The following is a 15373-nucleotide window of genomic DNA, read 5'->3' as shown; positions in this document are numbered from 1 at the left end:
AGGATATGCTTCACATTTTGGCCGCGGCTGAATTCGATGCGTTCGCTACACACCATTTTGGACTTACTTTATCTCTGACTTCCGACGATCGCTATTCTGGTTTGATGACAACTGACACGAGCCAAATGGAATAAGCCGACCCGTTGTCCGGATTGTATATGAGCAAAGATGAGGGTAGGTTATTTGTGTGGGGAAAATCACGAAGAGCAGGGCTTGAGCACGGCGTTGGCGACGAGCTGTATATCTTGTTGTTGGGGCGAGAATCACCATGTCGCTTGACTTGGGGTGTTGTTTCTCCGATTTTCTGGCAGTTCTTTTCGGAAGATTGCCTCGCATTGAGCCGTTTGCAGGCGTCACGAGCCCCATGAACAGAAAAAGAGATATTGTTACCAACAGACCATAATAGACTAATATAATGTCCAACAAAGAAATCGCGTCTAATTCCCATTGAGTTATTCGTCTGAATGAGAAGCCATGACGTGGATCTGGTACTCGGTACCTCGTACTTCGTCTTTGTATTCCTTTATAACGTTTCCGAAGTTCTTGGCGAGGTCGGTATTACTTGGGCTTGCTTAGGTTTATGTAGGCGCAGACATTCTCTGTCTGCGGGTTAGGCGTAAGGCGAAGTAGAAGTAGTGGAGTCTGCTTATTTTTGAAGCACGCAAATACTGTACAAGGGTCCAAGGGTCCTTACCTACTGATGTAACAAGTAGATCCGATTGAAGGATAGGAGCTTCTGTCGACCAGCAGCCACTCACACGCCCTCCAAGGCCGCGTGACGGCCTGGATTGGGGCTGGTGCGGGCTGTGGCCCCTTGAACTAGGCTGGACTAGGCTTGTTCCTGGATCTTGAGACACACCTAATTCCACCCCTAAGCCTTTCTCCGCCTAAACACCGCCCATCGTCTCTCACCCAGCATCTACCAGTGCAGCCGAAGCCCTATTCTGAGCCACGTTGTCGTGCGTGGGTGCGTCCAGGCACCGCATCATCCATCATCCCAAGATCCCTCAACTGCGACCTTGATTCACTCACTCACTCACTCACTCACTCACTCCCTTGTCGTTTGTTCACCTTCCGCGTTTCTTTGAAAACACCACACTCTTTTGAACGCCCTCGCGCTCTAAACGACAGACGCTTTCGCTCGAGTAATACATCCATCGTATCCCTTCTCAGCCTCAAATTTCCGCCAGAAGAGCTGCTCCTTGCTTCTTCACCAGGAGACACATCCTCTCTCCTTCCGCGATCTGATCAATCCACTTCTTGGCCACCTGTCAAGCTTCTCAGGTTGTCAACGTTCCGACCATAGGGCCGAGTCCATCGCTGTTGCTATATTCATCACATCACTGGGGTTGAGCACCTTCCGTCATTACATTCAGAGCTCGTCAGGAATGATGGTGGTTCGAATCTAGCTTCAATCTCGCCTCTTCGGCTTCATCTGCGACCCTCGCAGAGTCCAGTCTCTTGGGCCGTGAATAACCAACACTCGTTTGCTCTCCTTCCACTTCCTGCGGTATAGCAATTCCACTCTTTTACTCTCGCTCACTCACACTCTCTCACAAAACTCTACACAAACCATGGCTGCCAACGATTACTATCAAAAGTCCTATATGGCCCAATCGACACAGTCTTCCCGACAGCAAAATGAGAGACCGATCTCGCATATCGCCTTCGCCTATAATCCCAAAAACAGCTCCTCAAGCCTCGATCAGTCACGCCCCTCTCAGGCGTATAGCGCGAGACCTATGTCTAATTTCTATGAACCTCACGACCCTACAAGACAGTCCGTACACTCGGACTCGATACCTCTGAAGCACCAGTCAAAAATTTATACGAATCAGGATGCGCCCGACTGGCGGAATCAATCCACACAATATCCGCCCTCTCCCGACACAAATTCCCCACAATTGCTGCCAGACTCAAAGGGGAGGAGGAAGATGGAGGGATCATTTGCAAATTTCTTCAAGGGCAAGATACCCTGGGTTGTGTATACCCTGAGTCTGGTACAGATCACAGTCTTTGTTGTTGAAATTATCAAGAATTGTGAGTGCAACTGATGAGGAGGTGGGGGCTAAGTGCTGACCGAGACCAGCGATCATCACAGGATCCCCCATCATGATCAAACCTCAATTTAATCCCATGATCGGTCCTTCGACATATGTGCAGATTAATATGGGCGCTCGCTTTGTACCTTGTATGCGCACTACTCCCGGTGTTCAAGACAGTCCCGATCCTCCTACTTGGCCATGTCCTAATACTACTACGTCCGATCCAAATTCGCCAAGCAATCACTGCGATCTCAAAGCGCTGTGCGGGTTTTCTGGCTTCAGTAACGCGCATCCGAACCAATGGTTTCGGTTCATTATTCCCATGTTCCTGCATGCTGGTCTCATTCATATTGCTTTCAACTTGCTTTTGCAACTCACCATGGGTCGTGAAATGGAAAAGGCGATTGGCAGCATTCGATTTGCGATTGTGTATTTCAGCTCGGGCATCTTCGGTTTTGTCTTGGGCGGGAATTTTGCGGCGACGGCTATTGCATCGACTGGAGCATCCGGCTGTCTTTTCGGCATTCTCGCTTTGGTTCTCCTGGACTTGATATACGGCTGGAATGAACGGCGCCATCCTGTCAAAGACTTGATGTGGATTATGGTGGATATTATCATTTCTTTTGTTCTCGGACTGTTGCCTGGTCTGGACAACTTTTCTCACATTGGAGGCTTCCTGATGGGTCTTGCAGCGGGAATCTGCCTTCTCCACTCTCCTAATATCCTCCGTCAACGCATTGGCGACTCTACCAGCATCAACAAGAGCTCCTACCGAAATGTCGGCTCAGAGCCAGATCTGAGCATTAACCCCAAGGACCCGATGCTGGCTCACTCATCATCATCTCCCGTTGCTCCCAGAGCCGGGCCAACTACGACCGCCGCGCCAGCTAATGTGGCTGCCTTTGCCAAACAGCCCGTCGGGTTCTTCAAAGGACGAAAGCCATTGTGGTGGGCATGGTGGCTGTTTCGGTTGGGAGCGTTGATCGGGGTCCTGGTAGCATTCATCGTGCTGCTGAACAACTTCTACAAGTACCGGGACACGTGTTCATGGTGCAGGTATCTGAGTTGTCTGCCGATCAACAATTGGTGCGAGATTGGGAATTTGCAGCTGAGTAATTCGACGACCAACTCGACGAATTTGAGTAGGAGAGCAGCGAGCTTCTTTTTAATAGATAGATGGGAGGCAGGAGGGCTAGATATGATATGAGACACACGAAGATGCATCCGAGCATGGAATTTCAAGTCTCTTTTTTGGGCATAATAGGAGAATATCAGACCCTTTCATTCATTCATCCGTCATCCTCGATTTCAACCGGCCGTGACCCTGAGCTCCGCAAGGAACTAGCCCTCTACAACGAAATGACAGTCATTTATCACCCCTCCGTTGACCTCCGGCACCAGATCCTGCGGACAACAACTCATGACGACAATGCAATCGACCAGCGCTTCGAATGCGACTTGGCCTCCCTGCTCGCATACCGTCGGCTGGAAACTCAAGGCCCCGCCGGCGGAACTGTTGCTCTCATGCAGCGGCTGGGGAAGAGGCGAGACGGGGATGTTCATGAACAGGTTCAGCGGGTCTGGCACGGTCGATGTCGGCGTCTTGAACGGCGCCGGGAGGGTGTAGCCCGGGGTGTCGCGAGACAGGGCCATGCGTAGATTGTCGGAGCAATTGGCGTGGTATTGATCTTGGGCAACACCCAGCTGGTGGTACCGGTGGATGTCGCACGCCGGAATCAGGGTGTCGTGGATACAGCCCGAGCTGTCACTGATGAACTTGAGGATTGGGGTGCGCTGGTTCGTCGACAGCGTGCACGGCGCAATGGGGCTCAGGCTGAGCAGCGAGGCCCGCGTGTGTGACATGGACAGGTAGGTCGTCAACTCCTGTTTGGTAGCAGCGGGACTCGATGGTGCGCCAGGAGGGACTTCGAACGCCCAAAAGTCGATCACCTGGGTGCCATGGGTGTTTGTTACGGTCAGCTTCTGCGAGGCAGACAGAGGGACGGCCACAGATGAGCGGGCAGGTACGGTGTGGGTGGCGTTGGGGGCATAGGGGGTTGGAAGAGACATTGTGGTTGAAATAGAGGGAATGAGAGGGCTGGAGTGAGGATATCGACTTGATATTCGATGGGAGAGTTGGAACGGAAGGGATGGAGCTTTTTTATATTGGAATTGTCACGTCTAAGGGTGAGAGGGCTCAGAGGGCTTTCTCTTCATGAACGAGGTCGTTGATCTCCGTCGAGGCGACAGGGAGGGCCGGGCACCAAACACACAGGGACTTCCGCGTATCTTTTTGAGATCATAAAAAGAGATGGCGGCTTACTGACTGTGGAGTCGATCGACTCCAAGTGAGGGATACAGACATTTTTATAAAGCCAGTGTGGCCGTTAAATGGGTCATCTCTGGGATTATCAGAGTGTTGTTGCTGGAAATATGGACACATGTACGAGGAACCGTAGATGACGTCATTTAAAATTGCAGTAGTGTGAATATGATCCGCCGCAGCCGCTTTACGGGGAAGTATATAGCCCCTCGCGGTTTGTATCAACTCCTCATTCAAAGCCTTTTATGCACTGAAGTGCCCATGACGACCTTCGAACTCAATATCACAACCTCCAAGCTAGCTATATATTTGCCTTTCTCTCGTCATGACGCAGAGCAGCTTCACCGGATAGGATCATTGCTATCTCTATGCGCGCTCGTGGCCTTCGTTTCAATCTCAAAAGCTACGTCAACGCCTCCATGGCAAACCTCGACCCTCAAACGCCCCGCTCCAGCAAGTACCTGCCCTGGAGCCAAGACGATGTTCCCATCATCGACTCGAGAGAGAGCTTTTCAGACGTCGTCTTCAAATTGTCCTCATACATTGCCAAAGCCATCGATGCCGCCTATACTTACGAACAACTTCGCACCACGAGCGCTGGCCAATCATTGAAACCTCTCATCACGTCTTTAAGCGGAGATTGTCACCATCCTGCCATCGTTGCAGCATTGCTGGCGGCGAGGTATCTCTTCACCAATGCCGATGCGGACTCAGACAGCGGTTTGAACGAGTCCAGAGCCCTCGCCTGTGAGCTTGTGGCGTGGCAGTTTCTGACCTTCTTGTCGGAGAAGGAGCTGATCGATTACCTTCTCTATGAACTACCCCAGGGGACAGACGACAACGCACGGTCATCCCTCTCGGACTCTCCTCCTCACACCAATGGTGTCAGGGGCAGCCATCGCCATGTCGACGAAGATCACGCGGATGAAACTTCACCCCTCATACATGCTCAATCCGCCGAACACGGGGCGATTTTGCGGCCTCCTAAACGCGCCTCCTTCGACCACATCCCTGGGCCTGGTACATCAAGCACGTTCCTCGGTGACGAGGGCGATGCATCACGGCGAGCCAACCTAGATGAATCCATGGCGGGCATGAACGCTTTGGAAATCGCCGCCATCGCCGACGCCAAGAAATTCCTCTCACAAAAGCCTGTCCAAAAGATCGTCGAGGACATTTGGAACGGCGACGTGATTTTTTGGGAGAGTCTTTCGGTGCACGCCGTCAAGAAGCCCCGAGTTTACAACAAGCGTGTGGCCGATCCTTTTACCCGTCTGCGGGTGCCCAAGTACCAAAAGGCGTTTCAAATTAGCTTCTTCCTCTCGTTTCTGGCGCTTTATTATGCTGTTCTGGTCGAGAGGGATCCGAGCCATATTACAGCGACAGAGACAGTGTTATACATCTGGATCGCCGCTTTCGCCTATGATGAGTTGGGCGAGATCAAAGACGCCGGCCTCATGTTTTATCAGACGGACTTTTGGAGTTTGTGGGATATTGCGATCATCGGTGTTAGTGCGGCATTTGTGATTACACGTCCGTCCAGAGATTTCTCCCACGCCTGGTACTGCTGAAACTGACAGCTCGCTCAGGAATTGTTGGCCTCCTCAGAAAGAGCGACTATATCATCGACGTGGCCTTTGACATTTTGTCCATGGTGGCTTTGTTCCTTGTGCCAAGGTGAGCATCGGCGAAGAGGATGGCCATGTTACAAATATTGACAAGGGCAGGATATTTTCCGTTATGAGCCTGAATCCATACTTTGGAAGCCTGGTAAGATATGCACCTCCATGTGGTGAAGGCAAACTGACGATGTGCGGCGAAGATTCCAGTGTTGAAGGAGATGGTAAGCACCCCCCTCTGTCACGCTAGAGCATACACTGAGGACATCATAGACAAAAGCATTCTGCAAATTCCTGCCTGTGATCGTGGTGCTATATCTCGGATTCTTGACTACTTTTACGATGTTGGCCAGAGATCGGATGTCCCTCAACGAAATGTCTTGGATGTTGATCAAGGTGTTCTTTGGGTATGAAAATGGCACTGTATTTCAGAAATATGACTGACTAGTCCACCAGATCGAGTTATCTTGGATTCGACATGGCTGTCAAGGTATGCAAGCGGCCAACCACTGGACGGAGGTATTGACTGACTTCACCGGCTCAGATCTCGCCATTATTTGGATATATTTTGATGTATGCGTACACTGCCTCCCCAACAGCTGCCACAGCCTCATTTCATCCCCCACAGACTTAGGTCTTGGTGTGGGCTCTGAGGTTCCAGCAGTGTCGACAGCAGACGTCCCCGTAGGTGCTTGGCGGTACTCAAGGCTGACTCCCATATTTCGCAGGTTGATTTTCGTTTGCTTGACCAACATATTGCTCATCACATCGTTGGTATCATTGGTATCTAACTCCCTGACAGAGGTAAGTGTTGGCTATGGTTCTGGTTATGTACTGGGTTGTCGCCACGGCCTCGGCCACGGCCACCCAACGATCGACCCATTTAAGCGCCACGGACTCGGACTAAAGAAGCGCCGAATGCTAATTTGTTCTTTTTGTGCTAGGTCATGGCTCATGCGAGAGAAGAGTACTTGTTCCAATACTCCATCTACGTACTTGAGAGCAGTACCTCCCGACGGCTGACCTACTTCATGCCCCCGCTCAATCTATTCCCTCTGATTGTGCTGCGTCCGCTTCGACTTGTCTTGCCCTCAGAGGAAGTTCGTCGAATCAGGATCTTCGTCCTAAAGGCCACCCACATACCCTTTGTGGCACTGATTTGGGCGTATGAGAACTCTAGGACCATGATCTCTCGCACCCATCCTACATTCTCTCGAGCACCGCATTTCACTAGTCGTCCGCTAAGTGCAGGCCGGCTCAGTCTTGAGGGGGCCCGAGATTTTGTCAAGTCACCGACGACACGACGAGCGCTTAATGAGACATCTATCACCGTGACGCCCGATATGGCCGCCGCGTCCACCACCAAGTCTGCCTTGGGCGCCGTCACAACTGACAATATGGAGTTGATTGCTTTGGTTCAAAAGTTGAGTGAGCAAGTCGATGGGCTAACGGCAATGGTCGCTGGACAGCAGAGGGACTGACCTCCTGACACATGCAATAAAATCATGCGCTAGTTGTGCGGAGACGCCTTCACGTCGGTCAAAAACGTCTTTCATGAGACAGGCTAGCTTATAAGCTTCTTTGTTACGACATGTCTGCGGGCGGGGAGGGCCCGGCTCACGCAATGGTGTCCAGAATTGCTCGCCGCTGAATGGCGAACCGTCGTCGCGTCAAAAGTCTAAGCAGCTAATGCTCCACCGCCGTCATTCGAAGGACAAGCTATGGCAGGGCATGGCTCAGAGTCCCCCCCCCGCGGCTAAATCCTTTCTTGCATCGGCCACCCTATCGTATCGGTCTTGCCGTTGCGCTAGATAGAGAGTTGCAGTCTGACCGAAATCTCAGAGAATGCCTGGGCGGCTGCATGGGCCGCAGCATATGCTCGTGGCGTAATGCCAATGGTACAACGACACAGTCAGCTCTTTGGAATGCAGGACAGGATGATAGAGACTCGACTCGAGGCGCTGTCATGGGGTCGCCATGAGCTCCATGGGGCTGGGCAGTCACTTGGTGGTTATTAAGTCGAATACAATCTTAAACGGCTGCCATCCCCGCGGATGTGCTAAAGCTAGGATCCCGCTCCAGAGGCTTCTTGTGGACGTATTTGCTCACCATGGATATGCTCGGTCCATCTTTTGGCAATCACATGTCCCCTTCATTCATTCCATCATGCGTCGACCCCTCCTGCGCTTGCCCTCGCTTTGACTGCTCAGGACCATCGACTGCCTATTCTGATCTGTACGTTCCAGGTCAGGAACAGGGCGCAACAGCCGCGTTCGATATCGACAGCAATGGGGTTGAGGGCCTCTGTGCCTTGAACTGCCGCGATGGAAGCGCTTTTTCCCAGCCGTGGCAGGTGTGCTATCAGGCAGTGGCAGCTACAACCATGCAGAACGCAGTAACTCAGCCAAACATCACTCACACCGCTTCGACCTTTGATGCTTGGTCTCCAATGTGTACCTCTACCACCTGTTACTCTTCCGAGGCGAGCCCTTCAGCAGTATGGGACGAGACAGGAGGACGCCACTACTCCACGCTGATGCCAGGTAAGTTGAGTCACTTGAAAATTCAGACTGTTGCATTAACGCAGCTGCATTAGGTATTGTCTAGCTCTACAATGTACATCATCTTAACTCACTGCATCGACCAGGACTTCTTGCACAATCGAATTGTTCGCCCACCGGAGAGACTGAACCCTCGCCATCAGAAGAACCGGGGTTGAAGAAGAAAAGAGTCAGGGGTCCTCCTGTCAACTGTCCTGTATGTGACAAGACCTTGGACAAACCAGCCCTTCTGCGCGAACACATGCGTGAGCATGGCGATCAGGTCAAATGCTCGAGGTGTTACCAGACCTTCCCTGAGGCAGGGAATCTCGCCATACACATGAAGATGCACGAGGCAGGACCATACGTATGCCAAAGCTGTTCCAAAGTGTTTTCCAAGGCAGCAAACTACCGAAGGCACCTCAAGTGTCACGACGAGAACCGCCCGAAGAACAAGTGTCCCAGAGAAGGATGTGACAAGGAATACGTGTTTGCAGGTTGCTTGAACCGACACATCAAATCGGTAAGTTGACTATGTTCGACGACTTTACATGGCGCCACGGCAAACATCGGGCTACAAGGCTAATTTGTGGGCTCTGGTAGCACTACGAAGACTACAGGTGTGGCGACTGTGACAAACCGTTCAATCGGGCGGATTTGAGAGACCGGTGAGTCTGCTGTCTCCCGCTTTATGCTTTATCGAATCTCTCGCATTTGGAAATTGCCAATCACACCTGCATCTTGCCCGTGTTGAGAAGCTCCCCTTTGTCCCCACCACAGATCTCTGAATGAAGATCGTGTCCTGGAGTGGCCGTTGCTGACTCGCTACAAGGCACCAAGGCAAGCACTGCCAAAAAGCCCGGGAGCGAAGAGCAGCAGAGGAATCATTATCACTGTCACCTCTGGTTGGACGACCAGAGCCATCGCTGAACTATCACCCTCAGAACCTGACGCAACTGCACATGTCTATGCAAATGCAAACACAAGCACGGAATCTGGTCATGCACCAGCAATTCGAGACCGCTACTCAAGGCCCGATGCCGGAGCACCCAACGCAAGTCCCGATCTCGACGCCAGCAGCTGTATTGCAACAAGCCACCGTGCGAATTGGGCAACAACCCTTTGTCCCTGGGAGCTGGGACGGGGGTCACACAGGGTATGGCTTTTGACGACGTGGGACGCAAGTTCCCAGATCTCTTGACGACTTCAATAACGACGATTATGTTGTTCCTATTTTTTTTTTAATGCATTTCCATATTTCTCTTTGTCTTGTTATCGTTTATCGACGACGTTCATGATTTGACGAGAGTATGTTTCCGCCGCAAGCAAAGATGGGCTCATGGAAACAAGTGTTCAGTGAGTGAGGCTCAGAACAGGGCTGAAGTCGAGTCCAAGGACCAACATACACACACACACTATGGAAGAGGCAAAAAGGAGTGACCGGGTAGCTGGGGGGGTGGAAATCCATTAATCGAATCGCATATGTCGGTCGAATCTCTACTGCTTTATTTCGACTAACTACATACATACTTATTATGTCCATTCTTGACCTCTTTCTCGCCCATCTCTGTTTTTTTCGGCGTCGCTCTTTTCAATATGAGCATTGAGTAGACAAGGAGCCTAGAGTCGAGATTCTAGATGAATGAGATTATGCACGACTTCATCTCTAGCCGTTCGTATAATTGAGGAAGCGAAGAAGGAGAAGGAGAAGGAGAAAGCCTGTTTGTAAAGTTCTCATGGCTACCCGCCTTCTTGCTAACTACAGACCCGTCAAACCAACACCCAGTCGAGACCCATCTCCGCAGCTGCCGCCTCAAGGCCTGCTTGGACCTGTTTGTCCGCTTCGATCCCCGCTTGTGCTGTAGTTGGACTGGGGCTCTCCGAGTCGAGGCACAATGATTGAAGCTGGAGTTGGGGTTGAGATTGTTGCGGCCGGACCAACCTCGCAACGAGGACCTTGATATTCTCGTACCTCGGATCCAACTTCTCCGTCGTCGTCTTCGCTGTTCCTGGCGCATTTTCGATCCCAGCTACTTCCTCCTCGATATTATTCCCGTCGTTTCTGTTCGCTGGGTTGTGAGGGCCAACGGGATCCAAAGCGGTGGTGTCCTTGGTGGCGGCGATCTCACGAAGCCGTTTCAACAGGTGAAAGTCGTGTCGCGCAAGCGCGGCTTTTATCGAGCTGTGTGTCGACGGAAAAGTGGAGAGGAGGGCTAGACCGAACCACGCTTCTGCTTCGGCTTGAAGAAGATGGGATTGGTGTGAAGAACGTTGCTGTGGATTGCTGGACTGACTTATAGACTGTGTTAGTATGCAAGATATTGTATCTGCAATTGTGGTTCTTGATACTAGATTTGGTGGTGACGTGGTTGTCGGCGAGAGCCTTGTCTGAGGTGGGATGATGGATTGAAAGATTGACTCGGCCTTTTTGTGATCCATACGACCTGCTTCGTCTTGTTCAACTGCAATAACTGACTGCGTCGATTGCCTTGTAGACGAAAGTAGCGTGCGAAGTATTTCAATTGACAGTCTTCCTATCTCGGTTTTTATTTCTGTTTGGCTTGTCGTTTCAAATATAGAAATCATCACGGACATGATATTGGAATGGGACGAAGCTTCGCTGTTGAATGCCAAATCACGGATATATTCCACGCGCCCCTTAATCATCAACCTCACAAGGCTGATCGTGTCCCACTGCATTTCGAGTTTGGAGGTATCAACATGGCTGCTAGGTGAGGTGAGCAGTACTGATATTGCCAAGATCATGTTGGTTTTGTGCAATGCATCTTGGCCCTCAGGACAAAGTGACAGCCGCGTCGCCAAGCTGATAGCGGGAAGAAGAACTCCTGAATCAGAGGTCTTGGTGATCAGGTCGGACAAGAAATTTGCGACGTTCCTAGGTGAGGACTGAATGAGTTGCTGGGCGCGTTCTTTGGAAACGACACTGTTAGCTAGGAGGACACAAATGCTGGCTAAGAAGTCGTGCGGCCTGTCCACTTCAAGGGTATCAAAACAATTGCGAAGGAGCGGTGATTGAGATCCGGAAATTTTTTCATATGCTCCTGTTGCCGATACCCTGTAGATCGTCTTGAGGATTTCCTTTCGGTAGCTGGCTAATGCGTGTTCATCTTCATCAGCCTCGATCTCGAATTCTAGCCCATTCATGGTATAAGGTAAGTGAATCAGATTCCAAATCATGCGTAAATCTCCTCCCACAATGTGGTGAGTGTCTGGCTGTGAGAGGAAGTTGAGGATGGCTTGACAAATTGAGACACGGCAGTCAATATCCTCTTTCGCAAGCTCAATGCCGTACGTCAGCAATGAATGAACCACGTCGGCGGTCGTGTTAATTTCGACTGACTCGTCCAGCCTATGCCCACCAACCTTATGCACGAAATTTTGGGTCCCATAGAGTGCAACTCTGCTGGCCATTTCGACCAGGTCCGCCACTGTCGCTACAGGGCAGTCTCTGTAATCCTTGGTTTCGAGCAAAATCTCAAACGATGTCGATCTCTCGGCCGGGAACCAAAACGTGCCCAGCCTTTGTTCTGCGGCATTGGCGGCCGGCCCCGAGTCTGCATTTGCACCTTCTGCTGTTTTCTCTTGGAGAGAGACCCATGGCTCCCCTGCCGCATTCCTTGCGGGCTCATCGTAGTCAACGCAGACGTTATAGAGAGTTGGGATTACAAGGTCGCATTCTCGCCTCTGTCTAGCCATTTCTAGCATTGCTTCAATGCCATCGCGTTGTATGATAACGTTCCGATTGACATTGTTGTCTGCGCAACAATTGGCGATAATTCTGAGGGCAGACCTCACTTGTTCGCTTGTTGACGCCTGTGTCTTTCCAGAGACAATGCGCCTTGCAATCTCGAGAATACAGTCGGGAGGGCATGCCCTTCTGATCTCGTTGTCGTTAACAGCGCTATTTGGTTTAGCCTCAAGACCAAATAGAAGCCGCCATGACGGTCCTTCTCGCGTCGAATCTGCAAGAGTGCAAAGGACAGCAGTCTTAAATTCTTCTGGCTGTCCTTTCTGGATTACCTCATCCACATGGCTGACAAGAGCAGGCATGAGTGTCAGGACACCACACTTTTCGTCTTGTAGATCTGACGAGGATCTTAATGCTGAAATCAAGGCTGAATGCTTGCGATTCAAGCCCTGGTCGTTAGACCAGTGTTGCTCTAGCATATCTGCGAGCCGGAAGCATGCCTCACCAAGCGGTAGGATTGCCATACTGCATTCGATTGTACCCGTGGGATCGGAGGTGTTGTCTGTTCCTATCGTTGGGTGAGCACTTTGCGTTTGGGCTTTGTTGAAGCCAGAATTATTCTGCCTGCTTTTGATAAGAGAGCCTCTAGCAAGCACCAGGATCAATGCGTTGGACAGAGCGGCAGGTTCCAACAGCTAGCACCTTTTAAAGCTCTGTCACTGACTCTTAGGCGCAAAATGAAATACGTAGAAGGTAAGGCTGAGATGTCGTTGACAGGAAGTTGCAATTGGCTTGGGCACAAGGCTGAGCGCCAAGATATTACGGCAGGCCTTGCGGCAAGACGCGACAAAGTGCACTTCGCTCCTGACTGTCCTTTTCAATCGAGATTTACACAGTACAACTCGTCAACCCTAGAATCGTTGGAGCCGTATACCGGTGGACATCAAAGTCAAACCTCTCGAGCCCTTCTGAAGGAAGCCCTAGACCAACCACGCGTGCGAACCTGTACGAATTCCAATCATGGGACGCGCTGCGCAAACCATTTCCTTTACATTGTTGATTTCCTCAGTAGGTGTTTCTGCTCTGCTTCCCATGGGAGCACTTCTTAATGTTTGTAACAGGCGTACCTTCTACTCGCCCTTCCGCTCTTGACCGAGGATTCACCGGTGCCTTCCATCCTGCCGACCAAAATTCAGGTGGAAATCATACCAGTTCTCCCCTGTTGGGCCCTCGTTACTCTGGGCGCATATCTGCTGGGACGACTCGGCCTGGGTGTTCTACGATTCAACGATACAAAGGAAGCTTACACAGAACTCATGGGACAACTGGATGAGGCAAGGAAAAGTTTGGACACCAGGAAGATTCGTTGGGATTGAGCATGTATTTCTGTCGCGGAGGTCACGACAGGGCTACCTTGCGGGTATCACCATACCCTCTACTCTATACCAGAAACCGATGATCCTGCCAGTGGCTTGATCTAGTTAACGCCGTAATCCTGGGCGAGTTGGTCGTGCTCGTCGATGTCAGTGGCCTCCCAGGGATAACAGATCCACACATCAGGGACGGTGACCGCCGCCAGATACCGATTCTCATTGAGCATGTCTTCTGGAAGTTGCCCCTTCTTCTCCTTGTCCTTGTTGTGCAGTACAAAGATTGAGAATTTTGTCTTTTCGGATCTGCCTTGTTCTTGTCTGGCGATTTCCACGTCCTTTTCCAACTCCTTTACTGCATACTCGAGCGTAGTGCGGGTATCATCAACTTCGTCGACGATCAAGACGTTCTTGCCGATGAGATTCTTCATCTCAAGTGAGGATAGATCTAGCCATTGTGTCCGCGTGACTTTTGTGCCAGGCGCTTCGACAGGGTCGGAACCAGAGAGTTGTTCATAGAGCGAGAGGCCAATGGCTTGGATGGGAATATTAGGAGCACCGGGTCGTTTGAGGAATGATCTAATGGTTCATTCTGTCAGTTGGTGCTCACCTCCCTCCGCTCGATCCCCCAGCCGTGGCCCACCTCAGGATTCTCGCTGGTACGTATCCGCCTCCGCCGATGGCAATCATGAGATTGGGTTGGAAGTCATTCAGGATCTTCTCGGCCGATGTTTGGCAGAGTTTGTGGATCTGTTCACTGGCGTGAGTCCATAGTCGGGAGAGTGTTGGCTTTGAAAGTCGGTCGCATGCCGTTTGGGCTGGGGAGAATTGGAACGAACCTCATTGTACGTCACGTAGACCTTTTCCACCATTTTGGCCGTTGCACAACTGACAAGTTGATGGAGCGTTGAATGAGAGGACGTGGGCGTTGAATGAGAGGACGTGCCGAAATTGGGCAAAAGAGAGAAGTCTTTTGCAGGTCAAGGTGGGAGTCACATCTTTTCAAAATCCATCCAGCCCGAACAAGGCAGCGAGCGGGAGGCTCTCGGCCAAAAAAAAAAGTTCGCTGCACCAATTCTTGCGTTGCCTGCGACGCTGGAAGTCCCCGCAATTGCGATGAGGTTATTTGTGCTTCACCGTATGCCAAGGTGCTTGGCTTATACGGTGGAGGGAGAGGCATTTGATAGTAACCCTTGCCCTTCTCAAGCCCTTCTTTTTCTACGAGCAACTACGAAGTACCCGATTCATACCTAGCGAACTATTAGGTAGTTAATACTCCGTCCGTATATGTACAGTACCTATAGGTAGGTATTAATAAGGTCTCGTGGTGATCAAACTATCAAGCGGTCTGCTGGGTCTCGCTCAAACCTTGGATTCAATTGGCTAATTTCTTAAACCTGTGAAATGAAGCGTAAAAGTGTTTTGGACTATTCTCAATCTATCTGGTCGGGGAGGCTGCTTTTATAGTCATAATTACTAGTGTCTTGGCGTATTTCACAAATCTAACAATTCATTCCAAGTTGAGAAGTCTGCCTGCACGCTGACCGGCACCCTTGATCATCCTAGGGGTCGCAGTATGCATTGCCACCGCTCGGATACTTGACCGGTATCTATTGCACAAGCAGGAATGGGAGCACTAAGGAGACCCATGGATTACCCTAGTACTCGCTTATATTGAATTGGGGGTTTTAGCGTGTATGCTCTCCCCTATACATGACTTTCAATTCGTGAACACTTCTCGTTTGCGCTGGGATTAAGTTTACGGTT

At 50.9% G+C, this 15373-nt stretch overlaps 7 protein-coding genes across 7 annotated transcripts; 4 read left to right on the top strand and 3 right to left on the bottom strand.

Annotated features, from left to right (window-relative positions):
* Positions 1–1574: 1574 nt before the first annotated feature.
* On the top strand, positions 1575–3252 carry A1O5_01617 (uncharacterized protein; the record flags this gene model as incomplete). The annotated part of the gene is made up of 2 exons (XM_007742233.1): positions 1575–2040; positions 2090–3252. The coding sequence occupies 2 exons, from the start codon at positions 1575–1577 to the stop codon at positions 3250–3252; spliced, it is 1629 nt and encodes a 542-aa protein (XP_007740423.1).
* A 134-nt stretch (positions 3253–3386) lies between these two features.
* Positions 3387–4115, bottom strand: A1O5_01616 (uncharacterized protein; the record flags this gene model as incomplete). Its single annotated transcript, XM_007742232.1, has 1 exon — positions 3387–4115. One exon carries the CDS (start codon positions 4113–4115, stop codon positions 3387–3389), a length of 729 nt encoding a protein of 242 aa, XP_007740422.1.
* Positions 4116–4787: 672 nt separating this feature from the next.
* Positions 4788–7468, top strand: A1O5_01615 (uncharacterized protein; the record flags this gene model as incomplete). Its single annotated transcript, XM_007742231.1, has 9 exons — positions 4788–5901; positions 5958–6045; positions 6096–6138; positions 6191–6211; positions 6261–6394; positions 6444–6477; positions 6532–6560; positions 6716–6791; positions 6932–7468. 9 exons carry the CDS (start codon positions 4788–4790, stop codon positions 7466–7468), a joined length of 2076 nt encoding a protein of 691 aa, XP_007740421.1.
* A 902-nt stretch (positions 7469–8370) lies between these two features.
* Positions 8371–9696, top strand: A1O5_01614 (uncharacterized protein; the record flags this gene model as incomplete). Its single annotated transcript, XM_007742230.1, has 4 exons — positions 8371–8530; positions 8635–9050; positions 9131–9195; positions 9360–9696. 4 exons carry the CDS (start codon positions 8371–8373, stop codon positions 9694–9696), a joined length of 978 nt encoding a protein of 325 aa, XP_007740420.1.
* A 601-nt stretch (positions 9697–10297) lies between these two features.
* On the bottom strand, positions 10298–12760 carry A1O5_01613 (uncharacterized protein; the record flags this gene model as incomplete). The annotated part of the gene is made up of 1 exon (XM_007742229.1): positions 10298–12760. One exon carries the CDS (start codon positions 12758–12760, stop codon positions 10298–10300), a length of 2463 nt encoding a protein of 820 aa, XP_007740419.1.
* Positions 12761–13256: 496 nt separating this feature from the next.
* Positions 13257–13612, top strand: A1O5_01612 (uncharacterized protein; the record flags this gene model as incomplete). Its single annotated transcript, XM_007742228.1, has 2 exons — positions 13257–13304; positions 13358–13612. The coding sequence occupies 2 exons, from the start codon at positions 13257–13259 to the stop codon at positions 13610–13612; spliced, it is 303 nt and encodes a 100-aa protein (XP_007740418.1).
* Positions 13613–13713: 101 nt separating this feature from the next.
* Positions 13714–14478, bottom strand: A1O5_01611 (xanthine phosphoribosyltransferase 1; the record flags this gene model as incomplete). Its single annotated transcript, XM_007742227.1, has 3 exons — positions 13714–14185; positions 14250–14356; positions 14446–14478. The coding sequence occupies 3 exons, from the start codon at positions 14476–14478 to the stop codon at positions 13714–13716; spliced, it is 612 nt and encodes a 203-aa protein (XP_007740417.1).
* Positions 14479–15373: the final 895 nt, after the last annotated feature.

This window comes from Cladophialophora psammophila, assembly GCF_000585535.1.
Source record: "Cladophialophora psammophila CBS 110553 chromosome Unknown aczJe-supercont1.2, whole genome shotgun sequence".
Classification (NCBI taxonomy): domain Eukaryota; kingdom Fungi; phylum Ascomycota; class Eurotiomycetes; order Chaetothyriales; family Herpotrichiellaceae; genus Cladophialophora; species Cladophialophora psammophila.
Note: the sequence above shows the minus strand (reverse complement) of the source record. Positions and strands in the feature narration are given on the sequence as shown.